The sequence below is a fragment of the Myxocyprinus asiaticus genome, chromosome 8 (assembly GCF_019703515.2).
Source record: "Myxocyprinus asiaticus isolate MX2 ecotype Aquarium Trade chromosome 8, UBuf_Myxa_2, whole genome shotgun sequence".
In the NCBI taxonomy this organism is placed as follows: domain Eukaryota; kingdom Metazoa; phylum Chordata; class Actinopteri; order Cypriniformes; family Catostomidae; genus Myxocyprinus; species Myxocyprinus asiaticus.
In genome coordinates, this window is record NC_059351.1 from 26,520,051 (window position 1) to 26,542,035 (window position 21,985).

The 21,985-nt window shown below is 44.2% G+C and overlaps 1 protein-coding gene across 1 annotated transcript in view; it reads right to left on the minus strand.

Moving 5' to 3' along the window:
- LOC127444967 (uncharacterized) overlaps positions 1 to 20,497 on the minus strand; it is a 213,160-nt gene extending 192,663 nt beyond the window's left edge. Inside the window, exon 1 of the mRNA XM_051704658.1 lies at positions 20,380 to 20,497. Within this exon, the coding sequence (XP_051560618.1) occupies positions 20,380 to 20,483 (104 nt within the window). The 5' untranslated portion in view covers positions 20,484 to 20,497. The remainder of the gene's footprint in view (positions 1 to 20,379) is intronic.
- Positions 20,498 to 21,985: the final 1,488 nt, after the last annotated feature.

A 21,985-nucleotide genomic window follows, 5' to 3' on the forward strand; every position in this document is an offset into this window, starting at 1 on the left:
AATTGTGTCAACATATTTAGAATGTACAGTCTATTTTTTAAACAGCTACTGACATCATCCACCAAATTTAGCTAACAGCTATTGCTAAAGCTGGCTAGCTAGCTAACGCCGACATAGGCTATCGTATAAATGCAGTCAATGTATCATGCAAAGAAAAGTGATTACTTCAAACTACAGTCTCGCATAGCCAGACCTATATCCACACTTTGTTTTAGCCCTGTTCCAGCACTGGAGAGTCAAATATAATATGCAGTCTCAAAGTTTGTAGTAAAACAATCATAACTGTGTATGTTACCTCATTTGTCAGCATGATGCCGGTGAATCACGTTCAGCATCTGAAATCTAATTTATCACAACATATGATATAAAAAAGTAGTCCTATATACAAATATATTATGTAAAAAAGTTACATACCTGCTCAAAAATGCAACAGCATATTAACAAAGTAACAAAATACTAAAAATGGTTGTTGTCCTATATGTAACACATTTTCCTGAAATCATAGTTTGTTATCCAATAATTTGAATAGGCTATGTACATATATGCCCAAACTATAAATGTTAATTGCCATATATCAGATTTCTGTCTGGGAAGGCATATGAAATACCTTTTAACTTACACAGTAAAAAAGCATGAAATACTTCTTTTTTTAAGTTAATATTAAAACTGTTTATTAAATAAAGTCAAATCAAAGACTAATTACGTGTATACATTGTAATATAATTATTATTTTAACATTGCTTCAAAAACAATACTAACAAGTATACAGCAACAAGCCTAGTTCATGTATATTTCCTGTTTTCATGTATGTATCCCTGTTCGCCTATTATTTTTTGTCATCTTATTTTTGGATAATTTGTCATCTACTCCTTGGTAAACACTGCAGGTTTCATGAAGTCATGAGCTGCCACATTTAAGAGCAAGTGCTCAAGGGGCTCACTAGCACACCATTTCATGTTTTAAGTCATTTCAAGTTCATTTTGATTTGGACGTGACCAAAAGTGCTATTGTCCGTGTCGGTTAGTTGTTTACGGTGCAAATAGTTTCTCAACTTCCATCAGTTCATCCCATTCATAGCGATCTGTGGAGGAACAAGACCATGAGAGGCGGGGATTATAGCATTGATTGACTGACAGCTTATTGAATGAATCAGCGTTAATCCTGATTCATGCGGTTAACCCACCACAATCACGCCACATTTTAGGAGCTCAATGATATTGCAATGAGCTGAATGGAGGCTTGAGAGATGCTGCCTCCCACTGAAACTTTATCCGTTGGGTATCGCTGTGACAGGGTGACTGCAGAAATATGATTGCTATACGTATTGATTGTGCTCATATTTTGTAATATTTTATTTGTTTTATTTATGTATAGTTATTTTTCTCACCAGTATTTTTGAGGAGGCTTTGATTACTTTGAGAAATAGCTCCTGCAGTAGGAGTATATAACTTTAAAGTGAATGTGGACAGATTAGCTCAGATAATTTTGTAATTGGAAAAATCTGATAAGAAATGTTTCAGTGCATGTTGAAATCTCTGACATTTGAAGTTTTTTTTGTTCCCTTGCAATAGTTTGCTTTCCCTCATAATACGTTTTGCATTCCCTTACGATAGCTTGCATTCCATCACAATAAGTTTTGCGTTCCCTTGCAAAAGCTTGCATTCCGTCGAAATAAGTTTTGCGTTCCCTTGCAATAGCTTGCTTTCCCTCACAATAAGTTTTGCATTCCCTTGCAATAGCTTGCTTTTCCTTGCAATAAGTTTTTCATTCCCTTGCAATAGTTTTGCATACCTTCGCAATAGTTTACAAAATAGTTTACATAAGTTTTGCGTTCCCTTGTAATAGTTTGCTTTCCCTTGCAATAAGTTTTGCATTCCCTTGCAATAGATTCACGTTCCCTCGCAATAAGTTTTGTGTTCCCTTTTGTGTTCCCTCACAATAGCTTTTGCTTTCACTTGCAATAGTTTGTGTTCCCTCGCAATAAAATTTGCACAATTGTTATACTACAGTAACCAGATTTTAAACATTACATTTGTAGTAAAGCCTTAGGAAATTAAAAATTATTGTAATAAAATTCATAATCATTATGCCAAAAAAAAAAAAAAAAATGTTCTTTAGTAACATGGTGGTTAATTTGTGGTGCATATGTTTTTTAAAACCAGGTTTCCAATGGAAAAACAAGGTTATTGCAGTCATGGATACTGCAGTTTTACCATAGTTAAACCACACCAAAGGGCATATTATTATTATTAATTTGTTTTAAAACATGGTACTTGCCCAACAAATTAGCCATGGTGTTACTATAGTAAAATTGTTTAAAGGTTTGAAACCATATATTGTTTTAATTAAATTAAAGTTAATTGCACTAAAACCATGGTAAAATTTGTGGTTCCTGTAGTTTAACTACAAGTACTGTAGTAAAAGCATGGTTGTTTTGTGGTTAGTGTGGTTTTACTACAAAAACCATAGTTGAACTCTGGTTACTGTAGTAAAACCATGTTTAGTTCTATAATATCTCATTGGTGATATATTTTGATTTCTCAAGGGTAATTTTTCTACATAATCTTTTCTGATTTGTCTTTGTGCTGTTCTCTCACATTCCCCATTTTTCCTACCTCCTACATAACCCTGTTATTTTATTTCATATTCCCTGCTGAAAGTAATTTCTCTGAGAGTTCCAAACACGATTTGATGTTGGGATTTATTTTAGTTTTTTTTACCAAATCTGGTAATGCTTTAGAATACTGTTTCATACTTAATAGGTAACTATGCAGGAATTAATGCAGGACAAATAAGTAGTACTACATTAACAATTCAGTCTATACTATTAACTAACATAGAAACACAACTAACTAATCAGTAAGTAATAACAATCTGATGACTGTGGTATAGTTTACGGTTAGCTAATCATTATTTACAGATTTATTTATTTATTTATTTGCCTTGCTGAGAATTACTAACTATGAGTAAATAATAATAACTACTAATTAATTACTAATCACAAAATTAACTGTTCAAAATGCAGTGTCTAAAATGTGAACAATTATACTTTTATTGTCAGCATGTAATTGCATCATCAGAGATGCATATGCATCATAACTGAAAATCAGTTATGAACGTAACACCACTCACCAGTGCCTGGTAGAGGATCATGACTTGTCAGCTTACATTAAATAAGGGGATGTTGTACCAGGGCCAGTCAACCCATTAGGCGACATAGGCGAGCGCCTAGGGTGGCATCGCTTCAGGGGCGCCGATCTAGAAAGCCCATTTTAGAATGTGTCCAATCTGTGTTGAACAAAATGCGCCCTGTGCGTTCTGAGAACACCTTGCCTAGGGTGCCAAATATGGTAGGACCGGCACTGTGTTGTACTGTATGTGTCCAAACTCTGTATTATTCGGGGTATCTTTTGTAATCATTAATGAATAACTTGTGCATGTTAAATAGTACATGATGAATTCTTCTCAATAATTACTTATATTAGAAAAGTGAAAATCTTGGTTAACCCTTAGTAATGAGTCAAATGTTACCACATTCATATGAAGGAATTACTAATGATCTGGAACAGTATTATAATGTGAAAATCATGGTTACTCTATTAGTTAATGAGATCTTATTGTGTCCTTCCTTATGAGTTAAAGGTGCTATATGTAATATTTTTACTGTACTAAATCATAAAATGACCATAATATGTCATTAGAGAATTAGGAAGTTGAAATACTTCTCCGATAACAATGTTACAGCCAGTATATTCTACTTTGAAGTTTCCATTCTGGGTGGAATTCAGTTTCTGTTTCAGATTTGAACAAGTTTGCAGGCAAACAACACTGCGTGCTGCAACCATGTAAGCCAGCAAAGGAACTGGATCAGAGATAACAGTTCCCTATCTGTCACTCACTCGACTGAACTGGGCTTTGCACAGACTCCCGTTCAAGATGCTGACACAAAAGCTCATTCTAGCAAGCGTCCGGCATCAAGATTGGTTCGCGGCAGTAGAACTGAAGGACGCGTACTTCCACGTCTCAGTCTTACCTTGACACAGACCCTTCCTGCGGTTTGCTTTCGAAGGCCAGGCATACCAGTACAAGGTCCTCCCCTTCGGCCTGTCCCTGTCCCCTTGTGTCTCCATGAAGGTCGCAGAGGCAGGCCTTTCCCTGTTAAGGGAAGTGGGCATCCGCATCCTCAACTATCTGGATGACTGGCTGATCCTAGCTCACTCTCGAGAGTTACTGTGCGCACACAGGGACTGCGTGCTTCGGCACCTCAGCCGACTGGGGCTTCGGGTCAACTGGGAAAAGAGCAAGCTCTCCCCGGTTCAGTTTGGAGTTGGACTCAGTCTCGATGACAGCACGCCTCACGAACAAGCGTGCACAGTCGGTGCTGAACTGTCTCAGACGGAGAACAGTGGTTCCACTGAAACACTTTCAGAGGCTCCTGGGGCATATGGCATCCTCAGCGGTGGCCACACCTCTAGGGTTGATGCATATGAGACCGCTTCAGCACTGGCTTCGGACTCGAGTTCTGAGATGGGCATGGCGCCGCGGGACACATCGCGTGACCATCAGCCCTTGGACCGACCTGGCATTTCTACAGGCAGGGGTTCCCCTAGAGCAGGTCTCCAGGTGTGTCGTGGTTACAACAGATGCCTCCAAGACGGGCTGGGGCACCGTATGCAACAGGCACTGGCCCACGGCTGCGTTGGCACATCAACTGCCTAGAGTTGTTGGCAGTACTGCTCACCCTGCGGAGGTTTTGGCCGTTGATCCAGGGCAAGCACGTGTTGGTCCGGATGGACAACACAGCGATGGTAGCATACATTGCATGTCACAACTTGCCCGCCGTCTCCTCCTTTGGAGTCAGCAGCGCCTCAAGTCGCTATGAGCCGCTCACATCCTGGGTGACCTCAACACCACAGCGGACACGCTGTCACGTCAGGTTACCCTCAGGGGAGAGTGGAGACTCCACCCTCAGGTGGTCCAGCTGATTTGGAGTCGATTCGGTTGAGCACAGGTAGACCTGTTTGCTTCCCAGGAATCCTCCCACTGCCCGCTTTGGTATGCCCTGACCGAGGCACCTCTCGGTATAGACGCGTTGGCACAAAGCTGGCCCCCTGGACTACGCAAGTATGCATTTCCCCCAGTGAGCCTACTTGCACAGAACCTGTGCTAGTTCAAGGAGGACGGGGAGCAAGTCATCCTAGTAGCACCCTACTGGCCCACCCAGACATGGTTCTCGGATTTCACGCAGCATCTAGCACCCGCGACCAGACCTCTGGAATCTCCACGTCTGGCCCTTGGATGGGACGCGGAGGACTTAAGTGGCCTACCGCCCGTGGTGGTAGACACGATCACTCAGGCTAGGGCTCCCTCTACGAGGTGTCTGTATGCCTTGAAGTGGTGTCTGTTCACTAAGTGGTGTTCTTCCTGATGCGAAGACCCCCAGAGATGCACAGTCGGATCGGTGCTTTCCTTCCTGCAGGACAGGTTGGAGGGGCGGCTGTCCCCCTCCACCTTGAAGGTGTATGTAGCCGCTATTTCAGCTCATCACGATGCGGTAGATGGTAAGTACTTGGGGAAGCACGACTTGATCATCAGGTTCCTGAGAGGTGCTAGGAGGTTCAACCCCTCTAGACCGCACCTCGTCCCCCTGTGGGACCTCCCTGTAGTCCTTCAGGGTCTACAGGGAGCTCCCTTTGAGCCCTTGCAGTCAGATGAGCTTAAGGCACTCTCTTTGAGGACTGCCCTTCTGACTGCGCTCACTTCCATCAAGAGGGTAGGGGACCTACAGGCGTTCTCTGTCAGCGAATCGTGCCTGGAGTTCGGTCCGGGTTACTCTCACGTGATCCTGAGACCCCGACCGGGCTATGTGCCCAAGGTTCCCAGCACCCCTTTTAGGGACCAGGTGGTGAACCTGCAAGTGCTGCCCCAGGAGGAGGCAGACCCAGCCCTGTCCTTGCTGTGCACCGGTGCGTGCTTTATGCATCTATTTGGATCACACGCAGAGCTTTAGGATCTCTGAGCAGCTCTTTGTCTGCTTTGGTGCACAGTGGAAAGGAAGCGCTGTCTCCAAGCAGAGGATCGCCCACTGGCTCATTGACACCATAACTATGGCATATCATGCCCAGGACATGCCACCCCGGTAGGGCTACGAGCCCATTCTACCAGGGGTGTAGCGACCTCCTGGGCCCTGGCCAGGGGTGCCTCTCTAACAGACATTTGCAGAGCAGCAGGCTGGGCAACACCCAACACCTTTGCAAGGTTCTACAACCTCCGGGTGGAACCGGTTTCATCCTAGGTAGTGGCACACAATACAAGCGGACAAGCCAGGGATAGCCAGCCGGGTGTATCACTTGCACATAGCACCTTCCACCTCCTTTTGAGCTGAAAACATGCGCCATTCCCAGTAGTGTTCACAAACTTTGTTCCCTGGTTGACTTCCTCTGAGCCCTGTGGCAGTCGAGTTTTCGGAGAGACTCGCTGCCAGCCCAGTACACGTGCTAACTAAGAGTCCTGTTCTGGGGTAGGTGCTCCGCATGTGGCGGTTCCCTGTAAGGCTAACCCCATGCAATATATATATCTTCTGCTAATTTGTTTCTCTGTTGGCAAACTGTGTCTTCCTTGGGCAGAGCCCATCTGCCCCCGTCTCCATGTTTGTAGTAACTCCTCCCCCGTTGGGTAGGATCTACCTTGAAGACACTCCACATGGTTGGAAAGACCATGTGACGTATTCTTCCACTTAAATACCCCCCCCCTCTCTTTGGGCGAGGTGAGGTCTCCGCGGTGTCTTTCCCTTGGGAGGGACACCCCCCGACTAGACCTGGCAGCCCAGTTAAATAATCCCCCTTCTTTTTAGGGAGTGGAAAAGAAAAGGGAAAAAGAGGCCACAACTGGGTTAAGCCTGTCTCTATCTCTTGGGTAGTCAACTTGTCCCCAAAGGGCCGTTTGACACTCATAACTATTTTGGGAGGGTTACGTGTCGACCAGGTGTGCTGGCTATGAGGCACACAGTAGTCTGCCCACCACACACCGCCAGTTCACGTAACACAGTTCAGTCAATTGTGGTGTTTCGTATAGGGACCCCTAGTGTCACTACATTGACACAACGTCGAGTGAGTGACAGATAGGGAATGTCATGGTTACTTGTGTAACCTCCATTCCCTGATGGAGGGAACGAGACGTTGTGTCCCTCCTGGCACAACGCTGAACTACCCGCTGAAATGGCCGGACCTTATATCGGCTCCACAGCATAAAACCTGAATGAGTGGATGCATACCAGCTCCTTTTATGCTCATATGTGCGGGGGAGTGGCATGCAAATACCACTCGCCAATTTTCATTGGCCTTTTATCAAAGACCAGAGGTGTCTCGTGCTCCCAAGAGTGACCCCTAGTGTCACTACATCGACACAACGTCTCGTTCCCTCCATCAGGGAATGGAGGTTACACAAGTAACCATGACGTTTTCACTTTATAATACTGTTCAAGATAACCATTAAAGGTGCTATATGTAAGATTTACAACGAGTTTGAAATGGGTACTGCGGTCCAAATTCAAAATATTGGAGAGTTGTCTGCCCCACCCCAGACTCCAAGCTCATGCGGGTTGCCAGAATGATGACATGCAAATTAGCCAACTCAGCATCCATTTTAAAGGATTTCTGGGCTTTAAGCTATCTCCATCTTCCAAAGGCATAACCAATATTTATCCATGTTTTACTACGCCTCTGGTCATGGTGGTTTTTAGGCGGATGGTGTGGCTTTTTAGGTTGGGTGGAATCGTCATGGTTACTTTTGTAACCTCCGTTCCCTGATGGAGGGAACGAGACGTTGTGTCGATGTAGTGACACTAGGGGTCACTCTTGGGAGCCCCAAACACCTCTGATCTTTTTTTAAAAGGCCAGTGAGAATTGGCGAGTGGAATTTGCATGCCACTCCCCCAGACATACGGGTATAAAAGGAGCTGGTACGCAACCACTCATTCAGGTTTTGTGCTGAGGAGCCGAGATAAGGTCCCGGCCATTTCAGCAGGTAGTTCAGCGTTGTGGCAAGAGGAACACAATGTCTCGTTCCCTCCAGGTTACAAAAGTAACCATGACGTTCCCTATCTGTCACTCACTCGATGTTGTGTCAATGTAGTGACACTAGGGGTCCCTATACAAAACGCCACAACTAACTGAACTGTGTTACGTGAAGTGGAGGAGTGTGACGGGCAGACTGCTGTGTGCCTCATAGCCAGTGCACCAGGCCATCACGTAACCTCCCCCAACATTCTTTATGAGTGTCGAACAGTCCTTCAGGAACAAGTCGACTGCCCAATGAATAGGTGGACAGACTAGCCCAGCCGAGGCTTCTTTTCCTTCTCTTTTCTCCCCAAAAAGAGTGGAATTTGTTAACTGACTGGGAGCCCTAAGTGTCTACATCGGGGGGTGTCAATCCCAAGGGGAAGACACTGCGGAGACCACACCCTGCCCCAAAAAAAGGGGGGGGGGGGGGTATTTTGAGTGGAAATATGTCACATGGTCTTTACTGTTCCTTATCGGAAGTATGTCATGTGGAGAGGTCCCATGGTAGGTCCTACCCAAAGGGGAAGGAGTTTCTACAAAGCATGGCAACCAGGGGCAGAGGGGCCCCTGCCCAAGGAAGATGCAGTTTACCGACAGGGAAATGATTTTGCAGAAAATATCACATGGTGTTGCCTTCGGGGGAACCAGCACATGTGGAGCACCTATCTCAGTACAGGGCCTCATTAGCACACTTACTGAGCACTTGCAGGTTCACCACCTGGTCCCTAAAAGGGGTGGTGGGAACCTTGGGCACATAGCCCGGTCGGGGTCTCAGGATCACGTGAGAGTAACCCGGACCGAACTCCAGGCACGATTCGCTGACAGAGAACGCCTGTAAGTCCCCTGTTGTCTGTCCGAACTAACACGTGCTTGCCCTGGATCAATGGCTGAAACCTCCACAGGGCGAGCAGAATTGCCAACAACTCGAGGCAGTTGATGTGCCAATGCAGTCGCGGGCCCGTTCACAGGCCGGCGGCTGCGTGCCTGTTGAAAACAGCACCCCAGCCTGTTTTGGAGGCATCTGTCCTGACCACGACGCACCTGGAGACCAGTTCTACAGGAACACCTGCCCGTAGAAACTAGAGGTTGGTCCAAGGGCTGAAAAGATGGTGACAGACTGGCGTGATGGCCACGCGATGTGTCCTGTGGTGCCATGCCCATCTCGGGACTCGAGTCTGAAGCCAGTGTTGAAGCAGTCTCATATGCATAAACCCGAGCAGGGTGGCTACCGCCAAGGATGCCATATGCCCCAGGAGCCTCTGAAAAAGTTTCAGTGGAACCGCTGTTTTCTGTTTGAACGCCTTCAAACAGGCCGGCACCGACTGGGCACGCTCGTTTGTAAGGCGCACCATCAAAGAGACTGAGTCCAGCTCCAAACCGAGAAAAGAGATGCTCTGAACCGGGAGGAGCTTGCTCTTTTCCCAGTTGACCCGAAGCCCTGTGCACAACTTGTCACGAGAGTGAGCTAGAATTAGCCAGTCGTCGAGATAGTTGGGAATGTGAATGCCCACCTCCCTTAACGGGGCAAGGACAGCCTCTGCAAACCTTCGTGAAGACGCGAGGAGACAGGGACAGGCCGAAAGGGAGGACTTTGTACTGATATGCCTGCCCCTCAAATGCAAACTGCAGGAAGGGTCTGTGTCGAGGAAGATCGAGACGTGGAAGTACACGTCCTTCAGGTCTACCGCTGCAAACCAATCTTGATGCCGGACACTCACCAGAATGCGTTTTTGCATCAGCATTTTGAACGGGAGTCTGTGTAAGGCCCGGTTAAGTACTCGCAGGTCCAAGATTGGCCGCAACCCACCGCCTTTTTTCGGTACGATGAAGTAGGGGCTGTAAAACCCCTTCTTCATCTCGGCTGGAGGGACAGGTTCTATCGCGCCTTTCTGAAGGAGGGTAGCGATCTCCGCACACAAAGTAGCAGCGGTTTCGTTCCTGACCAAGGTGAAGTGAATACCACTGAACCTGGGCGGGCGCCTGGCAAACTGAATTGCGTAGCCGAGTCGGACGGTCCGGATCAGCCATCGCGATGGATTGGAAAGCACAAGCCACGCATCCAAGTTCCGCGCAAGGGGGACCAAGGTGACAACGTCGGACGTACCGGCAGGTGGGGCCTCACGGCGGGGCGGAGCTCGAGGTGCCACACCACGTCGTGGCTGTGCTGAGTCTAGGGACATCGAAGCACTTACATGGCTCCTTGTGACCACCCCAGGAACAGCCTGGGAAGGGGGAGGAAGAGGCCTGTCCTTGTAACCCATGGAGACTGCCACATCGGGGGCGGCTGTGTGCCACAGCTGGGCGCTCAGGTGCGGAAAGACCACCGCTGGAATGCCAATCCTGCAAGGAAAACCCGTGGACGGTAGTCGTGATGACGACCGTGCACACTGGGTATGTGACCCAGGGAGGAAGGAAACCGCTCTTTTGCTAAACTGTTGGGTACCGCAGCCACTTGGGCATGTGGTGAAATCAAACAAAAAGGTAATAAAAATGTTCCACCCGGCCCTCCACCGGGGGATGGAGTGGTCTTCTTACCAGCTCCAGGTGAGTGGGTTCCTTCATCCTCAGGTCGCCCGTCTCAACCTCTGTGGGTTCTTAGGCGCCGACTGTGAGACGGGTGGCGTCTGTTTCCTGCGGTGGGCTCCACGCCGGGGCCGGGCCGAAGGGGCAGGCACCGCAGGGGGACACCCTTGGCGACGAGCAGACGAAGTGCGGGATCTTGAGCTGTGCCGGGACAGGATGTGCCGGATAGCCTCCGTCTGCTGCTTCACCGCCGAGAACTACTGGGCAAAGTCCTCGACGGTGTCGCCGAATAGGCCAGCCTGGGAAATGGGGGCAGCAAGAAACCGTGTCTTGTCGGCCTCACCCATCTCAACCAGGTTGAGCCAAAGGTGGCGCTCCTGGACCACTAATGTGGCCATCGTCTGCCCGAGAGACCGCGCCGTGACCTTCGTCACTCGGAGAGTGAGGTCGGTCACCGAGCGCAGTTCCTGAATAAAATCTGGGGCGGAACTACCCTCGTGAAGTTCTTTCAATGCCTTGGCTTGGTGGACCTGCAGGAGAGCCATGGCATGCAGGGCAGAGGCAGCTTGTCCAGCAGTGCTGTAGGCTTTAGCCACCAGGGACGACGTGAGCCTACAGGGCTTGGACGGGAGCTTAGGGCATCCGCACCAGGTGGCGGCGCTCTACGGGCATAGGTGCACCGCGAGCGCCTTATCCACCGGGGGAATCGGCGTATAGCCCCTGGCCGCCCCGCCATCGAGGGTAGTGAGAGCGGGGGAACTGCGGAATCGGGGCCGGGCGGTAAAAGGTGCCTCCCACGATTTTCGGGGCGTGGCTGCTTTGTGCAGCACCGCGAGCCCAGGAACCAATCATCAAGCCGCAAGGGTTCAGTGGGGAGCGGAGGGTTCCACTCTAACCCGACGCTCGCGGCTGCCCGGGAAAGCATGTCCGTCATTTCAGCATCAGCCTGTGACTGGGCAATCGTCCCCGAAGGGGGGAGCCCAGCTGAGGCTTCTGCGTCCAACTGGACAAGCGCGCTCTCTGATGCTGCGCTCGAGAGCTCATCATCTTCGCGGGCTCTGAACAAGAAGCCAGACTCGTCATGAGACGAGCCGGCGAACTCATCCATGCTGGGGAATGGGAGGTCCGCGGGGGGATACCCGGCGGAGGCGATCCCATTGGGGTCCCAAAATTACCCCCAGTGCTAGCCGCGCTGGCCTCATACCTGCAATGTTGCCATGGTCATGTTCTCGCAATGAGAACATGAACCATCCACAAATGCTGCCTCCAAGTGGGTCGCGCCTAGACACGAAAGACAGCGATCATGACCATCCGAAGTTGAGAGATAACGACCCCAACCAGGAATAACACACAATCGGAAAGGCATCTTTAAAAAGACGCGACTTTAAAAAGACGTTCCGTGTGTGCCGCTCTTTTAGAGAAATATACTCTTTTAGAGGAAAAAGCTCTTTCAGAAAATATACTCTCTTTGTTTTCTGCCGAAGCGCCCAGGGGCGTTCTCTGCAGTGCACCAGTGCAGAGGAGGGAGAAGCCGCTGAAATACGCCGTCAGATCCAGCAGAGGTGAATGAACAGTAGAATGACCGTTCGGCTCTGAAGAGAAAATCTGTATGAGTGGTTGCATACCAGCTCCTTTTATACCCGTATGTCCGGGGGAGGGGCATGCAAATACCACTCGCCAATTTTCATTGGCCTTTTATCAAAGACCAGAGGTGTCTCGGGCTCCCAAGAGTGACCCCTAGTGTCACTACATCGACACAACGTCGAGTGAGTGACAGATAGGGAATCATGGTAACTCACTATTAGTTAATGAGATCTTAAGGGGTTAGGGGTTGGTGTAGGGAGTTTGTGAGACTCTAAATAAACACAATAAACATGCTGCAGTGGTGCCCCTCTATTGTATGGTAGTATTTAATTAGGGTGCAAATAGCATCTAACACTATTTGCCCTTAGTGCAAAAAGGATGCTTTTTGTTGCTATTTACACTAAGCATCAAAAGTCTCTAACTTCTATATTTATTTTATACTTATAATTTGCACATTCACATAGTGTAATTAGTCATTAATTACTGTGTAATTTCTGATCCCTAATATAAAGTGTTATCATAATTTCCACAATCGACATTAAAAGCGTAACATTACAACATAAAATAAAACAACCAATTAAGACAAATATAAAGTGTCGGAAAACAAGTGTGCTGATCTTTAAAAGACTTAACCAGAAAACTGTACTGCTCCAAGGCCGATTCTACCTGTCTGTGTACTTTCGCCCTGAACAGTTAGTCCACTCAATAGTGTTTTAGAAATACTATCGAGTACTCTTAAAATGATGTATTACAGTAAATGCTTACATGTGTTTATTTGCTCATCGAAACGCTCAGACGGAGTGGAGTGAGCAGAACCGCACTCTTCATTTTCATCAGGTTTTAACCCCGCCCACCTCCTCAGCTCCAGCATTGAATATCACGAAGCCTGATTCGATTAGGGGCTTGATGGACCTGTAGTTTTACAGTTTAGATTATTCTGTTTGATTACATTAAGTTATTGAAATACAGAAAAATGCAATTCATATGAAAATGACTTAAATGCAACTCTCAAGTGATAAACATATTTATGTTTCAAAAATTATATTATATAATTAATTTAAAAAAATTATATTATATCAACAAATTATATAATTTTTGAAACATAAATATGTTTATCACATGAGAGCCGTATTTAAGTCATTTATATAAGGCCACCGGCACTCGTTCACAACTGCAACTGTGAGCACAAGCCTTTAAAATCATTACATGCTGCTCTGGGTTTGATAAAAGATATTGTACACCAGTAAAGTGTTTATTATGCAGTATTAGGTCAATGAATTTAATGTCACAAGAATATGTTTTGAATCTGTGTGAATGTTTATGTAACTGATGTGCATGTTTGTATCTGAATACATAAATAAAATGTAGAACCAAATACTTGAGCATTCACTATTAACTGACAAGTAACACCTCAGTTACTATTAATGGTTTATAATGTGTTTTCACTTTATAATACTGTTCAAGATAACCATTAACTCATAAGGAAGTACACAATAAGATCTCATTAATTAATAGTGAGTTACCATGATTTTCACCTTATAATACTGTTCCAGATCATTAGTAATTCCTTCATATGGATGTGGTAACAACTCATTAAGGTTTAACCAAGATTTTCACTTTTCTATTCTAAGTAATTATTGACAAGAACTCATTATGTACTATGTAACATGCACAAGTTATTCATTAATGATTACAAAAGATACCCCAAATAATACAGTTTGGACACAAGCTACTCTTTTGAAAAATAAGTTAGCTACACTACAAGTTACTATGAAAAAAAGTGGCTAGCTACACTGAAACTACTTTATGAGGCAATCTTTTTTTTTTAATTTTTTTTTTTTTACAATGTTACTATCAAACCAATAATATAAATAAAAAAATGTACACTAATAACATTTATTAATAAATACATTTATTAATTAAATACATTTAAACTCTCCTTGGGCTGATGTTTTGTGCTTGTCACATAATATTGAGTATGGATAATATTTTAATAGAGACTCAGGGCTTGTTTCTCCCCTCACTTATGTTCATGTTCATAATATTTTCTGACACTTTTGCCATTGACACGCACATTTCAACTTTACGAGTCACATACAGAGGTTGTTTTACAAAAATCTCCAGGACATTTAGAGACAATTTTTAAATCCCGGACGGACGATTTGTTCAGATCCAAAAAAGAGGACATATCCAGGAAAAAGAGGATGTTTGGTCACCCTATAACAGATTTTCACATAATAATACATGCCGTAATAAAGGATTTCTTTTACCAATCATTTTATTTATTTTAAATGAAAATTATATTTAATTAAATGCTAAGAAATTGAGAAATCAAATAGTTATGCATGATAATAATTATTTATCTCGCTGCTCCCATAATAAGCTGCCAGTAGATGGCAGTAATGCATTATTTTAGTTAATGTTGTGATGAGTAATTAATTAGTAATTATTATTATTTACTCATAGTTAATTAGTATTTCTTAGTGAGGCAAATACAATTCAGTAAACATTGATTACCTAACCGTAAACTACCACAATCATCAGATCGTCATTACTTACTGATTAGTTAATTGTGTTTCTATATTAGTTAACAGTAGTGACTGAAGTGTTAATGTGGTACTACTCATGTGTCCTGCATTCATTCCTGCATAGTTACCTGTTATGTATAAAACAGTATTCTAAAGCGTTACGTTACCTTTACGACATGTACAGTAAATGTGACATATCACACAGCATATGATCCCTATTATTAGGAGTGGTGATGGCGTAGTGGACTAAAGCACTGAACTGGTAAGCAAAAGGTTGTTGGTTCAATTCCCACAGCCAGCACCACCATTGTGTCCTTGAGCAAGGCACTTAACTCCAGGTTGCTCCAGGGGGATTGTCCCTGTAATAAGGGCACTGTAAGTCACTTTGGATAAAAGTGTCTGCCAAATGCATAAATGTAAATGTATAAATGTATCGGCACCTTCCCATGTGCCACACACTTATCCCACTCCACTAATGGAACTGTGACAGCTCTGCCGCCCACCTCTGTTGCCATGACAACTGCCACCAAGACTACTTTAATCAGATCTAAGGTGCGTTTCTGACACACTGAAACATTCTGCTTTCTGTCATGTTCTCCAGAAGATACTTTTGGCTTGTCGGATGATGATCAATGCTCTATGATCAAATGCCAGCATATTCAGTTTGATTCCACAAAATTCTTGTTAGGTTCGCAAAACTTATATCTGTATGGCAGACAGTAGTCATATTTGATTTAAAAATTACAAATGAGATCTCTTTAACATCTTTAAAATATCTCAAATGTTGGTCCTAGAAAGCAATGAAATGAAATTGAGCAAATGGAGACTTTTTCTTTAAGTCAACATTAAATCAAATTCGAACCCATTTACTTTATTAATACATTTAGTTATTTTAATGTGAAGGATTCATTGATGCTTATTACTCCAAAGAAAAATATAGCCCCAAGCGACAATTATGGAGGACCAAGCAGTTTGGAAAAGTTTAGAAACTGATCAAAATTGCCACATGTGAAAGAACAGACCTGTCAGGGGCAAAGTCATTTTATTACTAAGTACTCTAGTTACTTTTTGGGTATGGTGTTTGCTGACTTAAAAGGATTAGCAAATCAAAACAAATATCTTCGATTTTACTTCCATTCACTATTTTGAGTAAAATAATAATAATTTAAAAAAAACCCTCCTTTTTTAAACTCCTCTCAGACTGTTGGTCCAATTTGCACAAACATTTGTATATATCATCTAAAGACCCTCATGACAAAATCTTATCAGAATAAATTTGTTTTGTCAAATTGTTTAGGAGATTTAAGCCAATAATTGTTTTGGCCATTTCCCAAATTCACTTATCAACCAATATTTTCTGAATGATTTGAAAAATCAAAATTCTTTTGAAAATTTTGTGTCATGAGGTTCACCAGATAATAGATGCAAAATTTTGTGCAAATTGGACCAAGAGGAGTTTATTGTAGTAGATGTCCATTGTGCATATTCCTGGCTCATACAGGGTGTGAGGTGAGTGAAAAAGAATTTCATATGTGTAGCTTGTGAAAGATAATGTCAAGACGGCACCAGGCTTCTCCCTCACTGTCAGTCACTCGCTCTCTCACACCTGCGTTATAATCACTCACACCTGCAGCTCATCTTCACCTCGTTTGGACACGCACTTAAGCCACACTCTCATCCTCAGTCAGCGTCTAGCCTTATTGTAGGCATCATTGACTCTCCCTCAGCTCTGACGTGGGGAGAAATGTGATCTCAGTGATTTGGACTGTGGCATAATTGTTGGTGCCAGATGGGCTGGTTTGAGTATTTCTGTAACTGCTGATCTCCTGGGATTTTCACACACAACAGTCTCTAGAATTTACTCTAAATGGTGCCAAAAAAAAAAAAAATAAAAATAAAAAACATCCAGTGAGCGGCAGTTCTCTGGATGGAAATTCCATGTTGATGAGAGACGTCAACAGAGAATGGCCAGACTGGTTCGAACTGACAAAGTCTACGTTAACTCCGATAACCACTCTGTACAATTGTGGTGAGAATAGTATCTCAGAATGTTATTCTGAGATGCGGGTTGGCGCTGTTTTGGCGGCACGAGGAGGACCTACACAATATTAGGCAGGTGGTTTTAATGTTGTGGCTGATCGTTGTACCATGTTGTATACATTGCTCTTCAAGATACAGGTACTTCTAAGAACACCATGGTACTACAATGTCCAGTTTTGATACCTTTTTATAAGTGGTTTTGGACATGTACCATGGAAAACCATGGTATATTTGCTATTGTTAAGGTATACTTTAAGTGCATTCTGTACCATGATACAGTATTTATAGTGCCGTGGTATCACCATCACTGTACCATGGTACTGCCACAGTACTTATCTTTTTGTATTAAAATGTGGTCTGTTAATGTTGATGAAATGAAAACAAAACTACAAAATTGCAAAGTGTTTCATAAAGACTGTCTTTCCACTTGCACAGTGCCTCTGGCAATGAGTTTTATTATGGCTGGATCATCTACCACCACCATGGCTTTAAATGAAACAGATAAAGTAATGTGCAATTTTTTTTTAGTAAAAGTTCACAAAGACTAAGCATTCTGTGAATTCCAATATCTGTAGGCTATGTGTTTGAATCTGGTTTGAGTTTAACCCTGCTGACTGTAAGTAAAGCAACAGATTGCAACATTTGTGAAAGAGTGAAAATGTAGAGTTTATGCGTGTAATGCATGTGTTAAAGCTCTGAATTATGTGTCGATTGTCTCAAGTCAGACCCAGTATTGAAACAAGTTTACAAAACAAGTTTTATAGGTACCAACCGAGGCAGTCTTGTAAGTGACCTTGCTGTGAAATGGCACCTGCTAAAAACATAAATGTAAGTAAATAACCTTCAACATGAAAATCCCTCCATCTACAGAGATGTTCGAACACACCAAACACTTTACGCTGGAACTGACATTAGACTCAATAACCAACCGGCAGTGCAGGAGTACAGTTTCGTGCCTCCTAGATCTGTCATTTGTCAGTTTCTTCCCTCTGGAGATGAATTAGCTTTGTTGCTCTATGTATTTCTCAGGGAGCCCCCAAATGTGTCCCCTTCAAATGCTGATCACCTATAAGCTTCAAGTGGGCACGGCTGAGCTTTGAGAGGAAAGTCTGGCCTACTGAGAAAGAGAATGCTCTCTGATCTTTGCCAGGGAGGCCCCAGAGGAGAATTAGATTTCAATATGACAGGGAGGGAAAACAACATTTATGAAACAAAAGTTAGAAAAATTTGGGTGGAAATGCTGAGCCCCGGGGCCGGGATCCTACAAATAATTTCCTGGTTCTGCATGGCCCAGTCCAGCTTGCCGATCAAAGCCACATATCCAGATGCTTTTTGTGTTGAGTTTACAGACAGAACTTGAATCATGAATCAACCGATGAAAAGTTTTGAATTGTTTGGAAATTACTCCCGTTCTAGTCAAGAAAATCATTGATTTGTTTCTTTAAAATCTGTGCTTACTGAAATTTGAATCATTGCTCCCAGTGGCCGAAGTTGGAATTGTTGTAGAATGTATGGGCACACGTAGAGTCGCAAAAACCATCTATGCATTGCATACCTTGCATATGGGCGCCATGTAAAGGGGGGGCACCAGCGGCTCACTAAAGGTGGTGCAATCGGCCTCCTCGACCCCTCCAACATCACAGGACACATGATGCAAATTTAGTCTTAAAAAAAAAATGCTTACGGTTGAGCCATTTGCTGTCAAGAAGAAGCACTAGAAGATGTAATCGCTGCTAAACAATAGAAGATGAAGGTGGAAACTACAACTGTAGATGTGCGCATCAAGAGCTTGTGTGTGAGGAGGACTGCGTGTGTGTGATACCTGCATTTGTATAACTCAAGCCTGAAGGAATAAAAGGCATCTTTATAGGTCTAAACTCCTGATAAAAAATAGTCTGGTGTCCCATAGCAGTCATAGCGTGCATGCGCCAGCTGTGCACAATCAAATGGAGTATACTTTTGAAAGGTGAGCATTCGACCATACGCAGTTGCTAAGTGCTTGCATCAAATCTGAAGTATACTTTGGGCTCAACCCAAGCCCCAAAGCTAATCGGCAGTGGAGTAAAAATTTCATTTTAGAGCGAAAATGCAAACTCTGAATTGTGCTCCCCACTGTTTATGTGAATGCAATTACTTCCTATTTCTATAGGGCTAGAACCTGTTTCTCAGAGGTTGCTGGCACAAATCACAATCAGTAGCGTCACAAGAAAAAAAGTTACCACAGCTGAAATGATGCAAAAATATCAGATGAAGAATGCTGCTTGTCAGTAATTTGGCAGTATGGGGTTGATGTCAGGTTACACAACTTGTTGATTACTAGTATGATCATGTTCTGCATGGCTGCATCCACTGACTGTATTAGATGTTGGTATAAATGTCATTACTCAATGGAACAGTAACGGTGGTAAAAGCCTACAATTATCATTGTGCAGAGCAGAGAGGAAGCTCAAGTAAAGAAATAGATAAATGGATGGTGACTGGGTGGTTGGGTGAGGTGGAGGGATGGAGACTTTAAAGGGTGGAACAGTAAGGCACTTCAAATCTTTTATGTTGTGAGCCTCTAAATGAAGGCGACTGAAGGTCTGTGCTAATGGGAGCCCATGGGGAGATGAGAGAAACTGTAGCAGACATAGCTGGAGTGTGAGAGAGTTTGTGTGTTTTAGGACTGAATGTGCTGATACACTATATTGCCAAAAGTATTCGCTCACCCATCCAAATAATTGAATTCAGGTGTTCCAATCACTTCCATGGCCACAGGTGTATAAAATGAAGCACCTAGGCATGCAGACTGCTTCTACAAACATTTGTGAAAGAATGGGCCGCTCTCAGGAGCTCAGTGAATTCCAGCGTGGTATTGTGATAGGATGCCACCTGTGCAACAAGTCCAGTCGTGAAAGTTCCTCGCTACTAAATATTTCACAGTCAACTGTCAGTGGTATTATAACAAAGTGGAAGTGATTGGGAATGACAGCAATGACAGGCCACGTAAAATGACAGAGCGGGGTCAGCGGATGCTGAGGCGCATAGTGCACAGAGGTCGCCAACTTTCTGCAGAGTCAATTGCTACAGACCTCCAATGTTCATGTGGCCTTCAGATTAGCTCAAGGACAGTGCGTAGAGAGCTTCATGGAATGGGTTTCCATGGCCGAGCAGCTGCATCTAAGCCATACATCACCAAGTGCAATGCAAAGCGTCGGATGCAGTGATGTAAAGCACGCCACCACTGGACTCTAGAGCAGTGGAGACGCGTTCTCTGGAGTGATGAATCACGCTTCTGCATCTGGCAATCTGATGGACGAGTCTGGGTTTGGCGGTTGCCAGGAGAACGGTACTTGTCTGACTGCATTGTGCCAACTGTGAAGTTTGGTGGAGGGGGGATTATGGTGTGGGGTTGTTTTTCAGGAGCTGGGCTTGGCCCCTTAGTTCCAGTGAAAGGAACTCTGAATGCTTCAGCATACCAAGAGATTTTGGACAATTCCATGCTCCCAACTTTGTGGGAACAGTTTGGGGATGGCCCCTTCCTGTTCCAACATGACTGTGCACCAGTGCACAAAGCAAGGTCCATAAAGACATGGATGAGCGAGTTTGGTGTGGAAGAACTTGACTGGCCTGCACAGAGTCCTGACCTCAACCCGACAGAGCACCTTTGGGATGAATTAGAGCGAAGACTGTGAGCCAGGCCTTCTCGTCCAACATCAGTGTCTGACCTCACAAATGCACTTCTGGAAGAATGGTCAAAAATTCCCATAAACACACTCCTAAACCTTGTGGAAAGCCTTCCCAGAAGAGTTGAAGCTGTTATAGCTGCAAAGGGTGGGCCGACGTCATATTAAACCCTATGGATTAAGAATGGGATGTCACTTAAGTTCATATGCGTCTAAAGGCAGATGAGCGAATACTTTTGGCAATATAGTGTATTTGATAGAGAGAAGGTATGATATGTACTACAGCGTTCCCACCTGTTTTGACCATTGCACTTCTCTTTTCCAGTCGTTTTAGCTTACTGGATGTGGAATTTTAAAAATAATTTTGATTCAGACCTATTTGCTAATGAACCATTTAAACCGATTTGTGAACTTTTGACCAATTCATTGAAAAGAACCGACTCAAAAGAACAATTTGCTCACAAATCGGACTACACAATGGGTTAAGAGAAAGTTTTACTTTGCATATGCTCCACACGAGCAGTCATGGTGATGAAATACTTTAGGGCAGAGAAAAACTACAACAATACATATGTACCACAGAACTTTCAAAGCCTTTTCCATAACTTGAAACAAGATTTTATTCAATTTCATGATATATATAATTTTATTCCATGATATTTCAAGGTTTTCCTGGTAATGGGAAAACAATCTGGTATAAAACTGATAAATGTGTTATAGGGATGGGTCATGATGGTCTACTAGTTGTTTAATGACCAACTAGTCAATAAGTGAGGTTGACTAGTTTGTCTAGATTTTTGTCTGATATTTTTGCAGCAGTCAAGGCCGGATTTAAGGGGGGGACAAGGGGGGCATTGCCTGCCCCATCAAAACATTGCATCTTAGTAGCAGCTGTGCTTAAATAGACATGCTGATTAACATGTTGTACTTTGCTTTTATACAGTTTGCATGACAAAACCCTCTTGTTGTTAGGGCTGTTGTGTTGCATCTCGCTGTTTTTTTTTTCCCCACCTTGAACATTGAGTTTTCAAGAAGCATCTTAAGACTACTTGCATTCTGCTCAATTCCATTGCACAAGAACATGTAAACGGCCCTAATAAATGAGTTTGATTGGGGCCAGGTGTACCCGAAGTCAGACGAATTGTACAGGGCTTCCTTTTATTTATTTTTTTCTCCCCAATTTGGAATGCCCAATGTTGCTCTAGGTCCTTGTGGTGGTGTAGTGACTCACCTCAATCGGGTGGTGGAGGAGGAAGCTCAGTTGCTTCCGCATCTGAGACCGTCAATCTGCACATCTTATCACATGGCTTGTTGAGCGCGTTATGGTGGAGACATGGTGCATGTGGAGGCTTCACACTATTCTCCGTGGCATCCATGCACAACCCACCATGCACCCCACCGAGAGCGAGAACCACATTATAGCGACCACAAAGAGGTTACCCCACATGACTCTTACCCTCCCTAGCAACTGGGCCAATTTGGTTGCTTAGGAGCCCAGGCTGGAGTCACTCAGCACGCCCTGGATTCGAACTCGTGACTCCAGGGGTGGTAGTCAGCATCTTTACTTGCTGAGCTACCCAGGCCC